At 50.0% G+C, this 16,458-nt stretch overlaps 1 protein-coding gene across 3 annotated transcripts; it reads right to left on the bottom strand.

Moving 5' to 3' along the window:
* Window positions 1-5,196: 5,196 nt before the first annotated feature.
* LOC132008114 (AP-5 complex subunit sigma-1) lies at window positions 5,197-9,994 on the bottom strand. Of its 3 annotated transcripts, XM_059386501.1 has the most exons (4): window positions 9,217-9,308; window positions 8,078-8,164; window positions 7,750-7,941; window positions 5,201-6,294 (listed from the first exon to the last, which is right to left on the bottom strand). In XM_059386501.1, the coding sequence occupies exons 3-4, from the start codon at window positions 7,923-7,925 to the stop codon at window positions 5,868-5,870; spliced, it is 603 nt and encodes a 200-aa protein (XP_059242484.1). In that variant the 5' UTR covers window positions 7,926-7,941; window positions 8,078-8,164; window positions 9,217-9,308; the 3' UTR covers window positions 5,201-5,867. The 3 variants fall into 3 exon arrangements, with proteins under 3 accessions (XP_059242483.1, XP_059242484.1, XP_059242482.1); XM_059386499.1 differs by lacking the exon at window positions 8,078-8,164 and having other exon boundaries at window positions 9,217-9,930; XM_059386500.1 differs by lacking the exons at window positions 7,750-7,941; window positions 8,078-8,164 and having other exon boundaries at window positions 5,197-6,294; window positions 9,217-9,994.
* Window positions 9,995-16,458: the final 6,464 nt, after the last annotated feature.

Raw genomic sequence — 16,458 nt, forward strand, 5'->3', positions numbered from 1 at the left:
TCATGTTAAAAAGAGTAAAAGGTGGAGGGATTGGTGAAATAGATATAGGGAATTAAGAGGCACTTCCAGTTATAAAATACATCTAAGTCAAACGAAGATGAAAAGTACAGCATGGGGAGTACAGTCAATAACCTTGTTAACAACATATATGGTGACAGATGGTGACTACACTTGTGGGGAGCAATGCATAATGTACAGAATGGCTGAATCACTCTACCGTACACCTGAAATTAATATAACATTGTATCTCAATTATACTTCAACAATTTCTTCTTAATTTTTTTTTTTAAGTAAGCTCCAGGCCCAGCCTAGAACCCAAGGCAGGGCTTGAACTCACAGCCCTGAGATCAAGACCTGAGCTGAGATCAAGAGTTGAATCCAACTGTGCCTGGGTGGCTCAGCAGCTTAAAGCCTCTGCCTTTGGCTCAGGTTATGGTGGCGTCCTGGGATTGAGCCCCACATCCAGCTCTCTGTTCAGCAGGGAACCTGCTTCCCTTCCTCTCTCTCGGCCTGCCTCTCTGTCTACTTGTGATCTCTGTCAAATAAATAAATAAAATCTTAAAAAAAAAAAAAAAGAGTTGGATGCTTAATCAACTAATACACCCAAGTGCCCCCAATAACAACTTTTTAAAGGATTAGGGAGGAAAAAAGATAGACATGGATAACAGGCAAAGAAGAGCCAACTAGCACTTAATTGGAATCCCTGGAGGAACAAAAACAATGAAATATAATAGCTATTAAAGATATAATTCAGGGGACGCCTGGGTTGCTCAGTTGGTTAAGCATCTGCCTTCAGCTCAGGTCATGATCTCGGGGTCCTGGGATGGAGATCTGAGTCAGGCTCCCTGCTCATTGGGGGAGTCTGCCTCTCCTCCTCCCTCCCCACTGCTTATATTCTCTCTCTCTTTCAATTAAACAAATAAGATCTTTAAAATAAAATAAAATAAATATTTTAAAAAACCAAGGCTGGCCCAGATGAATTCAATGGTAATTCTACCAAACCTTTAAGAAAGAAAATATACCAATTCTCTAAAACCTCTTCCATAAGATAGAAGCAGAGGGACTACTTCCTAACCCATTCTAGAGGAGAGCATTATCCCAATACCGAAACCAGACAATATTATAGGAAAAGAAAGTTACAGACCAATATTGCTCATGAGCATAGATATAAAAGTCCTTAACAAAATAGAATCCAACAATGTATGAAAGGAATTACATGCCATGACTGACCAAGTGGCATTATCCCAGGTGTGCAAGGCTGGTTCAACATCTGAAAGATACTTAATGTAATCCATCACATCAACAGACTAAAGAAGAAAAATAATATGATCATAAAATAGATGCAGAAAAGGCATTTGACAAAATCCAACACCCATTTATGATAAAAGCTCCCAGCAAGTTAGGAATAAAGGGGAATTTCCTCAACGTAATACAGAATATCTACAAAAATCTGCAGTCAACATCACAGTCCACGGCAAGAAACTAGAAGCTTCCCCATTAAGATCAGGAACAAGAAAAGGACGTCCCATCTCACCACTCCTTTTCAACACTGCACTGGAAGTGTTACTTACTCGGTAAGACAAGAAAAGGAAATAAATCTATCTACACTGGGAAGGAAAAATAAAACCGTATCTGTTCGCAGATGACACGACTGGCCATGTGGAAAATATGAAGGATTCAGAAGAAGAAAAAAAACCTGTTGGAATGAATAAATGCCCACAGCAAGGTTGCAGGATATAGGATTAATACTCAAAGGTCGCTCACTTTCCTCTTTACCAACAATGAACAAATGGAACTGAAATGAAAAAAATATTGCTGTTTATGTAGGTATCATTAACATCCCCCAAATGAAACTTGGGTGTAAACTTAACAAAATAGGTGCAAGATCTCTATGAGGAAAACCACAAAACTCTGATGGAAGAAAGCAAAAGAGAACAGCATAAGTGGAGGGTATTATTCCCTGTTCACGGATCAGAAGCCCCAGTAGTGTCAAAATGCCAGTTCTTCCCAACTTGATCCATTTGATCTACAGATTTAATGTGATCCCAGTCAAATTCCCAACAAGTTATTTTGTGGATCTGACAAGTGGATTCCGAAGTTTATATGTAGAGGCAAAAGACCCAGGGTGGCCAATTCATTACTGAAGAAGAAGAACAAAGTTAGAGAACTGACACTACCTGCCGTTAAGACTGACTACTACAGGGGTGCCTGGGTGGCTCAGTGGGTTAAAGCCTCTGCCTTTGGCTCAGGTCATGATCCCGGGATCCTGAGATGGAGCCCCACATCAGACTTTTTACTCAGCAGGGAGCCTGCTTCCTCCTCTCTCTCTCTGCCTGCCTCTCTGCCTATTTTGTGATCTCTGTCTGTCAAATAAATAAACAAAATCTTTAAAAAAGACTACTACTTAAAGCTACAGTAATCAAGACAGTGTGTTACAAGCGAAAGAACAGAGAAATAGATCAATGGAACCGAAGAGAGAACCCAGAAATAAAGCCCCATAAATACTGTCAACTGGTCTTTGACAAAGCAGCAAAAGCAATCCAGTGGAGCAAATACATAGTCTTTTCAACAAATGATGCCGGAATAACTGGACGTCACATGCAAAAAAAAAAATCAGTGTAGACACAGAACTTATACTTCTCACAAAAATTAACTCAGATGGATTGTAGACCATTTTGTCTAAATGTAAAACAAAAAATGATAAAACACTGGGAGATAACATAAGAGAAAATCCTTTGGATGTTTAAAGCACTTTGGATCAATTTAGTGATGCTTAATCCATGCCGCTTTGCAGGCGTCTGTGGCCCACTGTCTCCTCGACTCTTGGGGGCACCTCACACCCTAAGAGCACCTAGGCAGGTTTGATAAACCTGATGTAAGCCTAAGAATTTGTGGCAGAAACCTGGCTCAGAGCTGCTGGGGCAAAAGTGTGAATATATGGAAATGGCAAAGGGTGAGCTCACAAGGTTAAGGGAACCCATGTACTAACCGGGCATCTGGAACAGAAACCAGGAGCTCAGCGGTCCCAGGGCAGGTACTCAGTCTCTGCCATTCTCTGCACACCCATTTTTCTACACCTGACAGGAACCAAAGCTTCCAGCCCCACGTAACCCTAATTTCCCACAGCTTCCAGGGGAGCAGGGTCTCACCCTCTTCCTCAAGCCTGGTTAGAAAAACAGGCAGAAAGGTTTCAGAGCAGTCAAGCTTGGGTTCTTCAAAGCCAGAGGGGACTGTTCTTTTTTTTTTTTTTTTTTAAAGATTTTATTTATTTATTTGACAGAGAGAGAGATTACAAGTAGGCAGAGAGGCAGGCAGACAGAGAGAGGAGGAAGCAGGCTCCCTGCTGAGCAGAGAGCCCGATGCGGGACTCGATCCCAGGACCCTGAGATCATGACCTGAGCCGAAGGCAGCGGCTTAACCCACTGAGCCACCCAGGCGCCCTTTTTTTTTTTTTAATTTATTTGACACAGAGAGAGATCACAAGTAGGCAGGGGTGGGGGGAAGCAGGCTCCCTGCTGAGCAGAGAGCCCAATGCAGGGCTCTATCCCAGGACCCTAAAATCATGACCTGAGCTGAAGCAGAGGCTTAACCCACTTAACCCACTTAACCACCCACATAACCCAGAAGGGCCTATTCTTGTGAGAACACGGGCACTCCACCAGGAGCACTAACCTGAGTGAAGGAAGGGGCAGCCTTAGAGAGAGGACTGTATGGATCAGGGGTGTCTCACTAGGGATCTGAGGGACATTTCCAGAGGCATGACTTGCCACACACAGAGTAAGGTCTCTCTAAGTCTTCAAAGTCAGAGGGTGATTTGTGACACCCTATGATGTAGAAGGTCTCAATGGTGATGGTGGAAAACATGGCACGGCTGGTGGCATTGGCGGCAGACTCAGAAAAGCAAAACCCCGATCATAAGTGCTGCCTCAGAGTAGGTGTGGGTGGGTCCTTCCTGGGTGCCAAAGGGCAACGGATACTTGGCAAGCATGATGGGGCCAAAACCTGAACCCTGACCACCTAGGAGGCTCATTTCTCCTGTGCAAGAAAGTCACACCTCACAGTTAACATTCAGATCATGAAAACAGATGTGAACGGGGGTCTTTCCAAAAGAATTATTTTAAACCACCACTAGGAGCTGCTGATTAAAGACTCTTTTTTTTTTTTTAAGATTTTTTATTTATTTGTTTGACAGAGATCACAAGTAGGCAGAGAGGCAGGCAGAGAGAGAGAGAAGGGGAAGCAGACTCCCTGCTGAGCAGAGAGCCCCATGTGGGGCTCGGGCCCAGGACCATGGGATCATGACTTGAGCTGAAGGCAGAGGCTTTAAACCACTGAGCCACTCAGGCGCCCCTGATTAAAGACTCTTAATAGGTGTTTGGTGCCCCACGCACATCCCTTTGGGCCTGACCATTGTGCCGCCAGGCCCAGCTCCACACTGCCCTTTTCTGGGGACAGAAGGAGCCAGGGAATTTGCCCTAGGACCAACTCACAACCACTGACTGAAAGGAATGGCAGACAAACATTCACAGCCCCTCACCCCTCTTGTGAGGTCATTCAGAAGTGACTATTGTGTTACAGATCTCCAGAGGCACAAAGCTCCCTACCCACCCTTGATAATGTACTTGTATGGGCTGCCTCCCCTTCCAGTCCTTCCTGGGATCACCTCCCACATAAACTACTTGTACTTAATCCTTATCTCAGGCTCTGCTTCTCAGAGATCCACACCAACCCACCACATTTCGGTAGAGAAAACAAGTGCTACCATCCAAAGGAGGCACATAAGGAGACAGGGGTGATGTGGGGTCACAAGAGGTAGAAACCTTCCAAGATGCTTCTTGGGGTCCTCTCTGACCACAAAGGCTCAGATACCCAGCTCAGGGCCATACAAGAAAGCAAGTACTCATCATAGCAAACATGCATTAGCCAAATTTACAGAAATGGGAGCATGAAATCACACAGTGCTTTTAACTCAAAATGAGAAAGACAACTTCATCCTGGCTAGACCTCTTGCACCCACCTGATGGTACCTTCTCTCTCTACAGACAAGGAAACCTATGATTATCTCAAGGTTGCCTGGTGGGCAAGGGCTGGGCCCAAAATGAGCTACAGAATCCCCCTGCTAAGTGAATGACACATTTGGGAACTGTGGTGGGACTGGACACCAAACAAGTGCTCACTGACAAAATCCTTATTTTTTTAAAAAAGATTTTATTAATTTGACAGAGCATGACAGCAAGAGAGGGAACACAAGCAAGGGGTAGTGGGAGAGGGAGAGCAGGCTTCGTGCTGAGCAGGAAACGGGATGTGGGGCTCCACCCCAGGATCATGACCTGGGCTGAAGGCAGACGCTTAATGACTGAGCCACCCAGGTGCCCCCAAAATCCTTACTGATAATGTTGCCTAAGTGGGTGCAAAGGCAGCAGCCAGCTCCCCGACCCTGGGAGTCTCAGATTCCCTTTGGGTTGCAATGACTGACTGTGGGTTTAGAATGAGAAAGTGGACTGAGTTCTGTTCTTTATGCTCTAACACTAGCAACTGGTGGACTGTTTGGGGGGCTGGCTGCCAGAGATGGGAGAAACTGGGGTCAAGGACAGGTAGGGCTGGCCCACTGCAGCAGTATGAATAAGTTACATGGCAACACCAGGCACAGGATGTTCTGGGATTCCTCCCTACCGTCCTTTGGCCAGCCCCCTCTTCAGTCCACTGTTATGGACAGTGTGTGCTGTCCACTTATCCTGTGTGTGGTACCACGCCAGAGCTGGGGGCAGGCTGTGAAGGAGGCCAATGCCAAGCTTCACCTGGCTGTGTGTCCACCCATCCCTGTCCTCCCTCCTTGCCCTCTCGGGCAGTCCCATCCCAGTGAGGGATCAGCGGGGCCACGCAGCACTGAATTCCTTCTCCAGACCCTGGACAAACTGGTCGTTGAGAAAGAGCAGTTGACCATGCGGCAGGAAGCGGGCGAGGATGCCCTCGATGCGATCAGCCCGAAGCAGGAGGTTGGTGCTGGGGGTCAGCAGCCGGAGGTGGTCGAGAAGGAGGCGTGCCAGCAGCCGGAGTGTGCCCTCAGCCAGCAGCAGGTTCTCGTGGGCATCCAGCACCAGGGCAAATCCTAATGAGAGCACACCCAGCCATACCACTGTCCGAGGCTCCTGAAAAGGGTCCCCTGCTGCCAGGCGGAAGGCCCCGAGGGGGGCCTCATGCAGGGGCACTGGCTCATCTGATGACTGAGGCTGCAGGTCCATGGGGGTCCGGCCAGATGCCTGCTGCTGCAGCCGGCACATGGAGTCCACCTGCCTGCGGAGAGTGGGTGGGTCACTGACTTCTGTCATCCTTATCACCACCCTGAGAACTGAGAACTGCTATTAACTCCGTATCTCAGATTTAGAAACTGAGCCCCAGAGAGACTAAATGACCTGCTGAAGACCACAGAGCCACAGAGCAGGAAGCATGAGCCATGACAGGAATCCAGGCTCCTGCCTCCAGGCCCTGAACCATTTCATTCCATGTGTTCAAGAGAAGGCAGGTTTTGAACACAGCCCCTTGGGCCAGGAAAGGGCATCAGGGGAAAAAGACCCTGCCCCCACCAGCTTCACAGAGGGCTCCTTAACATAAAGAAATGCAAGACTTGGGTTGCCTGGGTGGCTCAGTTGGTTAAGCATCTGCCTTTGGCTCAGGTCATGATCCCTGGGTCCTGGGATCGAGTCCTACATCAGACTCCTTGCTCAGTAGGGAGCCTGTTTCTCCCTCTCCCTATGCCTGCAGCTTCTCCTGCTTGTTCTCTTTCTCAAATAAATAAATAAAATCTTTTTAAAAAAAAGCAAGCCATGAGAAGTTGAAGTCATGTTCAACTGCACCGTCCAATCTCTCTACCCCTGTCCTACCCTGCAACCCTCTCCAAACAAAAAAGAAAGACCTCTCACGTGAACATTTAGGCTTTAGAAATCACACTCTGATCCCTTCTGAATCACCTTCTGCATTTGGGCTGTGCACAAGCTGGTTTTAAAGGCCTTTGGTTTTCTGTGCCACGGGAGGCGGGGGTGGAAGCCCAGAGAAAAAAAGGGATGGCAAAGGCTAGCAAAGAGCTGCCCCAGAATGTTAACCCCCCCACACACCCCACACACCCCCCCCACCACAGAATGCAGAAAGGCAAAGGATTCTGGCACTTGCTGGCTCCATCTTGGTCTGGGATGGGAAAGGCCAGGGAAAACCACCACATCTGGAACAGTTTCCTAAATGTGCTCAGTGGATCCCAGGCTTTCAGGAGGCTCTGGGATAAGAGTTCCTAGGTACCACATTCTCTCTCCTCCTTAGGGATTCATAAAACCTACACATACACTAATCGTTCTGAAAAGTCCTGCACTGCAAAGCATGTTTAATCCGTTCCAAAGTCTGCCTGCCATGTTCTAGCTGCATAACCTTGGGCTGGCTAAGTTCCTGTGCCTCCTGAGAGGTGGGGATAATAACCATATCTATCTCAGTGGACTGTTACAAGAATTAATGAGTTCATATACATGAAATGCTCCGAACACTTAGCACATACGTACAAGCTCAATTAAGGCGAGCTATAATGGTAATGATGATGATGATAGCATTATTATTTCTTTAACTCCTTTTCATAAAATACTTGTGAACAACCATGGGTGACTTTTGGAAACAGTACTCAAACTTTCTGCTTCTTAGTCTGATTCTCTGTACCCTCCCAGAAAACCTATCACAATCAGGCATGTGTTCAATGAAGGCCTGCATTACCTGGCCACAGCCAAAATCTGCTCCTTTCGGAGGAGCCTGTCCCTCTCAGCACCACGTGGTCGTGGGTCATCCGGTGAGTTCTCAGCACCAAAGACGCAGGAGTAGAGCACTCGGCAAAGGCCCGTGTCCTGGGCCTGTGGAGCCCGCAAGGTGTGGATGAGGAAAGCATGGACCATGGCTCCAGGGTGGACACTACAGGGAAGCCAGAGACCTTGGTGAGTGTGAAAGCCCAGCAGCGCAGGCAACCACAAAACGGGTCTCGGAGCATGTGTGGAGGCTGCTGTGACTAGTCATGGGTCCTCCTCGCCAACCAAGAGGCACTCCCTACCTCTGAATAATGGCGTCTGGTCAGCAGCACTTCTGTCCACCAAAGAGTCAACTGGTGAAGAAATCTCAGACAACCCCAAACCGGGCTCTACAAAATAAATGGCCAGGAATCTTCAAAAGTGTCAAAGTCATGAGAGTCAAGGGACGCTGGGGAGCTGCTCCAGAGGAAACTAAGGAGACAGGGCAGCTGAACACACCAGGCCGTGTGGTCCCCAGCCAAAAAGGGTCGTTTCAACATACAGCATTATTAGGACAACTGGAAACAGCTTAAATAATACTCTTGATCAGTGTTACCTGATTCTGGATGTAGGAGAATGTGCTCGTTTTTAGAAAATACACACTGAAGTACCACTAAATACAGAGGTTAAACGGCACCGTAGAGGCAGCCAACTTTATTGTCAAAAGGTGTACGGTAGTCTTTGTAAGAAAACTCCTGAAATCTTCTACAAGTTTCGGAGTACTTAAAAATAAAGTCGACTAAATAATGGCACTACTTGGGGGCACCTGGGTGGCTCAGTGGGTTAAGCCGCTGCCTTTGGCTCGGGTCATGATCTCAGGGTCCTAGGATCGAGTCCCGCATCGCATCGGGCTCCCTGCTCAGCGGGGAGCCTGCTTCCCTCTCTCTCTCTCTGCCTGCCTCTCTGTCTACCGTGATCTCTCTCTCTGTCAAATAAATAAATAAAATCTTTAAATAATAATAATAATAATGGCACTACTAATAATAGCAGCGTCTGGCTGACTCAGTGGCCAGCCCGAGGTTGGGAAGGCAGCCGGTACACAGGAAGCTGGTATCTTGATCTCTAATTTAGGGTAAGTAGATCGTCCGTTTAAATTGGTCAAGCAAGAAGTTTCGCGAAGGCACTTTGAAAACTGCAGCCCGCTCACCCGCGAGTACCTCCGGTGACCCCCACCCCAGCCTCATGAAGAGCACGTCATCAGTCTTCGCCACCGTGTCCCCCCAAGTCACAGCGAAATGGTAGCGACCAAACCCTCACGTCACTGTCTCGCGCAAGCCTGCGGCGCAGTGCATTTCGGGAGTTGTAGTTCCTTGCTCCTGTCAAACAGCCCTAAGAGGAGCACCCCAACCGAGTGTACTGCCCCTTCAGCCTTGGAGCCGCTGTCCTCCGGGCCTCAACTCACCCTTCCTTCCTTGCCCGCGGACTTCTACTCAGAGGCCGCTCCACTCCGCAGCAGGAGAGCAATGGCGGCTGCGCGGCCCCTGAACGCCTGCGTACACCGGTCGCGGGCGCGCACACGAGCTGACGCGCGCGGGAGGGGGGCGGGGCGAGGCCCCCCCCCAAGTCAGGTGGGGTTCCCACGTCAGGTGTACTGTTCCGGGAATGGGCAGGGGTGGTGTTCTGACACCTGGACGCTCCCCCACGGCTTTCGCCCTCGGACCAAAGACCCCTTGCTTCGAACTCCCAGCGGGACCCTCGCGGGTTATCTCCAGACCTGGTATTGGTGGAGTCCCGCTGCGAGGCCTGGAGTAGCCGAGCCCCAGGCTTCCGCGAGGGGGCGCAGCGTCCCGGAGCGTGAACCTTCCGGAAAAGGCCCGGTGGCCACATCGTCGCGGGCGGGCGCGGGTCGGTCCTCTGCGGTCCCTGCCAGCCTTGTGAGGCTCGTGGGGCCTAAATAAAGGTGCGGGGCCGGTTCTCGAACTGGCCTATATGCGTGGGAGTCACTGGGGTGCCCGTTAAAACGCAGATTCCTAGGCTTTCTTCGTGGAAATTGTGACTTTAGGAGAAAGATGCATGTTTACGCTGTCGGTGGGGGAGGGTTTGGGCTTGTGGATTTCCGCAGCGGGTTAAGACCAGAGTTCGTTTTGGAATAGAACGATTTAAATTTGTCCCCACCCTGTCACCAGCGGTGTGAATCACTTCATTGGGCCCCAGTGAAGAAGCCCCCGTAGGGTTTAGTAGGCTTACCAGTTTATCTTCATATTCCCACCACTAACAAGGTGACCCATCTTTGAAGGAGGTCATCAAAGTAAGGAGACTTACTTCACACTGAAAGGGGCACTGTCAGCCACCAGCCTCTAGGGACAAACGGTGGAATAAAAGCCCTACCCAGAGGTGTTTGGGGCCCTGCTAGGTCTGTCCTGAGCCTCACTGCCTAGCCTGGGTCACGCACCTACACACTCTTTTAGCTACTATGGCCATGTGAAGGGCTCAAGACCCCGTGGTCCATGCCTCAGAGCCTCCACACCGGCTGTTCCCTCAGCCTGGAATGCCCTTTCTTCCCCTTCTTTTGCCCTTCCAGATGTGCTCAGACCAAAAGAGGGGCGGCCGCCTTGCCTGGACTGTCCATTAGCATTCAGTTGCCCCTTTGCACCCATTGTTGAGGGTCTGTCTGTGATGGTGACGTCTCCCAGGGGGCATACCCGGGCTAAGGTACTCACCCATTCTCCCCAGGGCCATGCACACTCCTTGGTGACTGAAGAAATGAAAGGCAGGGCAGCCCAGGCAGGGACCCTGGAGTCAGGACCCTCCAAGGGCAGGGGATTCCTGGCCCCTCTGGCCATAGAACGTGGGTGGGGGGAAGTAAGGAAAGCTAGAGGAAGTGCCCAGGGTGTGTGGGCATTTTGGCCACAGGTACAAGCCATAAATTGTAGATGGACGGGCAGACCCAGAGATGATGTGGGGACCCAGTCACAAGGCTGGGGGTCATGGTGGCTCAGTTCCTGGCTCCCGGACCCTATCACCCTTAGCCAGAACCCATGTCTGCTAGCTGATTACAGCAGAAAGCTGGCAGAGGGCTCTGGTTGCTTGGGGCCACCTAGCATCTGGAACACAGTATTCTAGCCTCTATCCACTCTGGGCAGTGAATCCACTCCAAGTCCCAGGCCACCAAGGGGCTGGCTGGCCTTGTGTGAAGTATGTGAAGGAGACAGCAGTGAGAAGCTGCCTGAGCCACTACGGTGGAGGGCTGTGAAAGACCCAGATGGGGGTGGTGTCCTGATAAGGAGGAGAGAGGAGTCAGGTGCCATTGCCAACTTTTTGCAGCCTTCAGCCAACCTGTGCCTTCCGGGTCAAAACCCTGGAAGCTGAGGACAGCGAGGCAGGAAGGAGCCTGAGTTCCCCAAGATGCTGCAGGGCCTTCCTGCTGAGGGAAGAGCACACATATTGATTTTGCTAAACAGCTGTGTGGGGTTGATGTTATTTACAGTCTAATTCATTCCTAAGTGAGGCAGCATGTGAAGAGGTCAGGGTGTTGCCTGGCCTAAGGTAGGCACTCAGTAAATCTATAAATGTTGACAACTGTTAATACAGAGGCAGGATTGGAAGAGGTGTCAGAGAGGTGTGGATCATCACTGGAAAGCAAGTAGGACTTTCTGGTCTGATGAGAGTCAGAAGCAGAGAGTTGGACGGGCTGAACTTTCTAGTGCTTCTTGGAGTTGTAAGACCTGCCTTGAAGACCAAATGGAACAGCCTGAGTGGGATGGAGGTAGCATGTGTCGCACGTTCGTGTGTGTGAGGTCTTCATAGTGATTACCCTACAGATCATGGCTGGGCCAGGCATAGTAAGTACAGATATGGGCTTGTGGGATATGGGCAGAGAAAGAGAGAGAGAGGTAGAGACAGAAACTGGGTAGAGAAGGAAGAAAAGTAAAATTAGACAAAGCACTACAAAAAAATTAGAGGAACTTCAAGGAAGCAGGTTGCTGGATTTAAGACCTGGCCCACCTGTCTAGAAGTGGCTGGAGACCACACTTCCTATCTTTTCCCCTCCCCTCCCTCTGGCTGTGGGCAGAGTTGCCCATCACCCCTCTCCCCAGCCCTGCTATTCTCCATGGACCTCTGAATTGGGGTGGGGGGGCTGGTATGCCTACAGCCTTTTGCATTGGCCCCCTCCCCAGACTCCTACCCTCCACTACTGTCTGCCCCACGTCAGGGCGAGGCCTACCCCTCAGTGCCCCTTTTCCAGTACCCCTTGGTGCCCACCACTGCGATGTCTGCACAGTGACTTAAACTGATTCAATTTGCAAAGCAGTTTCCATTCCCCACCTACCCAAACCACAGCATTGTCGTGAAACACTGGTGAGCAGGCTGGCTTGGGAAGTTCTGCTGCTGCTCCTAGACATCAGGACCAACTCCCTGGTCTTACTTACACACCTCCAGGGATGGGGAGCTCACTCCTTAGAGACAGCCCCATTGGTTTTTGACAGCTGGAAACCCTTACCGATGATCTTGAGTCCTCAGGCTAGACTAGCAGAGCAGCCACCTACTTCTGGATGTGGGGAGGGCAGTTGGGTGGAATCTGCCAGCCCCAGGCAGTGGATTTTTTTAACGACTCCCTGATTAAGAAGTCTAGCTGTTTCTTGAAGAGTAGAGTAGCAAACTAAGAAGAAGGAATCTGCCTTTTCGAGAATCCAGGCAGGCTGAGATTAAATTGATAAGGTTGCCCTAGAACCAAGGGGACGAAAGTCAGGCAAGCATTGTCCCTTCATCCCCCTGCTCCTCCCTAGATCACCTCAGAGATGGCATTGCCCTGTGCAGGCGGCCTCCCACTGGACACGCAGATGGCTTCCTCCTCTCTCTCCACCACATCCCCTTCCTTCTTAACTGCTACCTGGACTGGTGCAGTAGGTTACCAGCCTACACACAACACCTGGGCTTTTCTGCAACCCCTCACCAACCTGACTGCTCTTGCCCATGTGCGGAATGGAAAGAAACTCTCAGCCTAGACCCCTCTCTTTTAATTGTCTTCAGGCTCCTCCTTTTTACCTGTCTGATCTTGTAATCTTGTAATCTTCACACTGGCCCTAAATCATAACAGCCCTAGCAGACTCTTGTAGGGCATTTGCTGTAGACAAGACTCTGTTCTGAGTGCTTTACATATACTAACTCTATTGATCCAATCCAAAACCATTTGAAGGAGGGTCTTTACAATTCCCTTTTTTTTTTAGATGTGGAAGTTAAGACATGGGAGATCAAGTAACTTTCCTGAAGTGAACACATGTGCTAAGGGAAGTGTGCATGTCAAGAGATTTCAGCCTGCCCCCTTCCTTCCCCTGGTGTGTCCCCTTCTCCCCTGTCACCTCATAGTCCCCCTAGGGGCTGGCTCAGCCCCTGCTCCCAGCTCCAGAAGGCCATAAGCCTCCTCAACCCCAGCCCTGCTTACCTTGTACAACCCAACCCTGGGAGCTCCATCTCACCCTCAGGGAGCCCTGGGCCCCATGGAAGCCATCTTGGCTGGGCTCCAAGAGGATGAGGCCATGTGTGATTCGTCCTTTCAAACAGCCACGCTTCCTGAAGGGCTGACAGCCAGAAGGCCCCACGAGGCAGCTCAAGCCCAGCCACGTGAGGCTCCCTCCCCTCCCGCTGCCCGGGGCCTGGCCGCTGACTCAGCCTGGCTGCTGCTGGCCGGTGCAACCACTCCCTCCCAGGGGCGTCTGCTGGTGCAGGCAAGGTGGGGCAGACTCAGCCCTTGCCTCATACCCCCTGGCACCCCACAAATTCCTGTGTGGGTTGGGTGGGAATGCTTCTTACCTTCTGTCCCATAACCAACTGTCTTCTTTGAACAATCGGCTGTGAACAAGTCCACATCCTGCGGCATTCTCTCAAGGCATGACTTTCCTGGCCATAGACCAGCAACTTCTCCATCATTACTCAACTTCCCTCTCCTGATTGTTTCCAGATTCCACAAGGCCGGGACCTCCTGTCTAAACATTCCTCCTTTCTGCACCTACGGTTTTCTTGCCTCTGGAAAGTGGGTGCCTTTGTGCTCAGTTCCAAGGTTGAGGACTTTTTAGAAATCCCAAGTTTTCTAGAAGGCTGTGGATGGACTCAAGCCAATGACATACAGCCAATTAACTCCAAGGAGTCACTTTTCAAAGAATCTGACCTGCAGAAAAACTAAAGACTAATATTCCCATATAGGAGAGTTAGAAAAGAAGCTGGGTTTAAAATGCTTGAGCCCTTGCCACTATCACACCAGCGTGGGTGGGTTCAGCACTGCAGAGAAGTCTTTGCTATATACAACAATCAGATTTTCCTCAGATTTTCCGGCTAAGAGAGAGACATTGAAATTGACCTATTTTGCTGAGCAAATGGAGCAACAGAACTCTCAGATTCTGCTGGTGGGAAGAACGGTATAGCAACCACGTGGAAAGTGCTAATGCTGAAGGAACACACTGCAACCCAGCAGTTCCACTCCAGTTCCAATCCATTCGGGATTATATCATGCGGAATAACCTATCAAGGGGAGAATGGAAGTGTTCTATATCCTGACTGTGGTGCTGGGTACACAACGGCATGCATTTATCAGAACTCACAGAACAGAACTGTACACTCAAATGGGTGAATTGGGCTGCATGTAAATGATATCTTAATTTTTTTTTTTAAGTGAAAACTGGAAGAAAAAAATGTAGGATGAATAATTCAATTTAGGAGGAGACCCATATGATGGAATACTATACAGCAAGGAACAGGGACAGACCACCCCCCGCTAAAGGAAACAAATGAATCTCAAAATCATGCTGAAGGAAGCCAGACATAAGGGATGCCTGGGTGGCTCAGTCAGTTAAGCTTCTGCCTTTGGTGCTCAGGTCACAATCCCAGGGTCCTGGGATTGAGTCCTGCATCAGGATCCCCTGCTCAGAGGGGAGTCTGCTTCTCCCTCTGCCTGTCTCCCCCCTCCTGCTTGTGCGTGTGCGCATGTGTGCTCTTTGACAGATAAATACAATCTTTAAAAAAAATAAAATAATGGAAAATTTTTAAAAAATTGTTATTACAAGGGATCTAGTGAGCAATTCAGATGATGCCCAGACCCCACCAGTGCCCACTGACTTGGCCAGCTCCCTGCCTGTGCCTGGCCCCACAAAGCCCTTTACTCACAGAAGCAAGCTGCACACGGCTGCTCCGGGGCTGGAATTTCTGCCCCGCCCTGGCCCAAGCAAAACAACCTTTAAAACTGGCCAGCAGCCCAGGTTTTTAAACAGCTTCCTTGCCAGATCTGCTCCCCTTTATGAGCACCCAGGAAGAAAGTTACAGCTTCTCTGGCGGGGGGGAGAGGAGGAACTGGAACATCTCTACCCCATCCCCTGAACTTCCCAGGTAGATGGGGTCCTGGCCTGAGCTGGAGGGGCAAACCTCTGGAACTCCCTTCCCCAGGCTCAAGCCTACTCCCCACGGGGTATAGGCCAGCACCAGGACCTTCTCTGGGGAAAGTTTTGTTTCCTGGTTAACCAAGGCCCTCTCCCTGCCTCTTCCTCCTCTTCTGCAAAATGAGCTATATACCAACCTTGTAAGCTTAAGAAACAATATGCAAGTGTCTAGAACAGTCTAAAGGTCTTGTGACCACAGCTGTGCTTCGGATGGTGGGACAGATGTAGCCTCAGATGTCAGCACCTGGCACACAGCCTGGGCCTTGTTAAACTCTCAGCACCCATTGCTCCCTCTTCCCCACGTGGCCTGCTCCTAACCCACGGAGTGGAAATTTGACACCCAGAGCAGAAGTCAGGCAGCCTGATCCCACCCCCTTGGCTGGGACGGTGGCAGGAGGTGAAGAGTGGGAGAATCCTAGGCAGCTGAAATGCCTGCTCTGCTTGTATCTGCTGTGTGACTTGGGGGCAAGCATATGCCCTTTCTGGGCATCCAGCAGCCTTCCTCCTTTGTATAATCAGGAAGGATGGAATGGAGCTTCCCAAGACCACCTAAGCAGAGTGGAGCTGGCAGATCTCAGTGGAACAGTGCCCAGAGCTCTCTCCCTGTTTCTCACTGTTCCTTGGGGGTCTACACAGCTACTTTTCCTTTTCTGGGGCAAGTCCCCTCACCCAAATAAATGTTATCCTTGGTATCAGCTGCCTGCTCAATGGAGAGGGCTTCTGGAGCTCTCAAAGCCCCTCTCTTCCTAAGCAAAGGCCCAGTATCCCCAGACCATCAAAGCCATACCCCAACACCCCCTCCCCAGCCATTGTGCCCTTGTGGGAGGAGTGTTGGAGGGTAAGCCCCAACCTTTGGGCATAAGAATCTTGGGAGAAAAGCTGGAGACAGGGCAAGCATCATTTAGACTCAGCCTAGGAATCTAGAGTCTCTTGTTGCTCTGGTAGGAAATCGCCTCCATTTTCCCATCTGCAAAATGGAGCCAACAATCATTGGCACCACCTAGTTCAGAAGGTAGATGAACTTCGACAAAGTGGTAATGGTGCCTGACATGTTGTATGTACTCTGTATCAGGCCATTACCTTACTTGTTCAAAGGAGGTCCTACAATCACAGACTCACATCTAGGGGAGGAGGTCGCCTGCAGGGGTATTCTGAGGGAATTTCCCAAGATCCCAGGTTTGGGCCTGGGACTGGTTCTCCCAGACTGGCCCTTTTCCACTCTCTTGATCTTGAACTTGGCATCTCCCAGTTGGTAGAACCTCTGCTGGGTGCTGAGT

The sequence above is a fragment of the Mustela nigripes genome, unplaced genomic scaffold (assembly GCF_022355385.1).
Source record: "Mustela nigripes isolate SB6536 unplaced genomic scaffold, MUSNIG.SB6536 HiC_scaffold_75, whole genome shotgun sequence".
NCBI lineage: Eukaryota > Metazoa > Chordata > Mammalia > Carnivora > Mustelidae > Mustela > Mustela nigripes.

Coding starts and splice junctions, on each gene's coding strand:
- LOC132008114 (XM_059386499.1), bottom strand. CDS start 9,641: ATGTGGCCACCGGGCCTTTTCCGGAAGGTTCACGCTCCGGGACGCTGC. Junction 7,942..9,216: donor CCGCGGGCAAGGAAGGAAGG/GTGAGTTGAGGC, acceptor GCTTCCCTGTAG/TGTCCACCCTGGAGCCATGG. Junction 6,295..7,749: donor CAGATTTTGGCTGTGGCCAG/GTAATGCAGGCC, acceptor CACTCTCCGCAG/GCAGGTGGACTCCATGTGCC.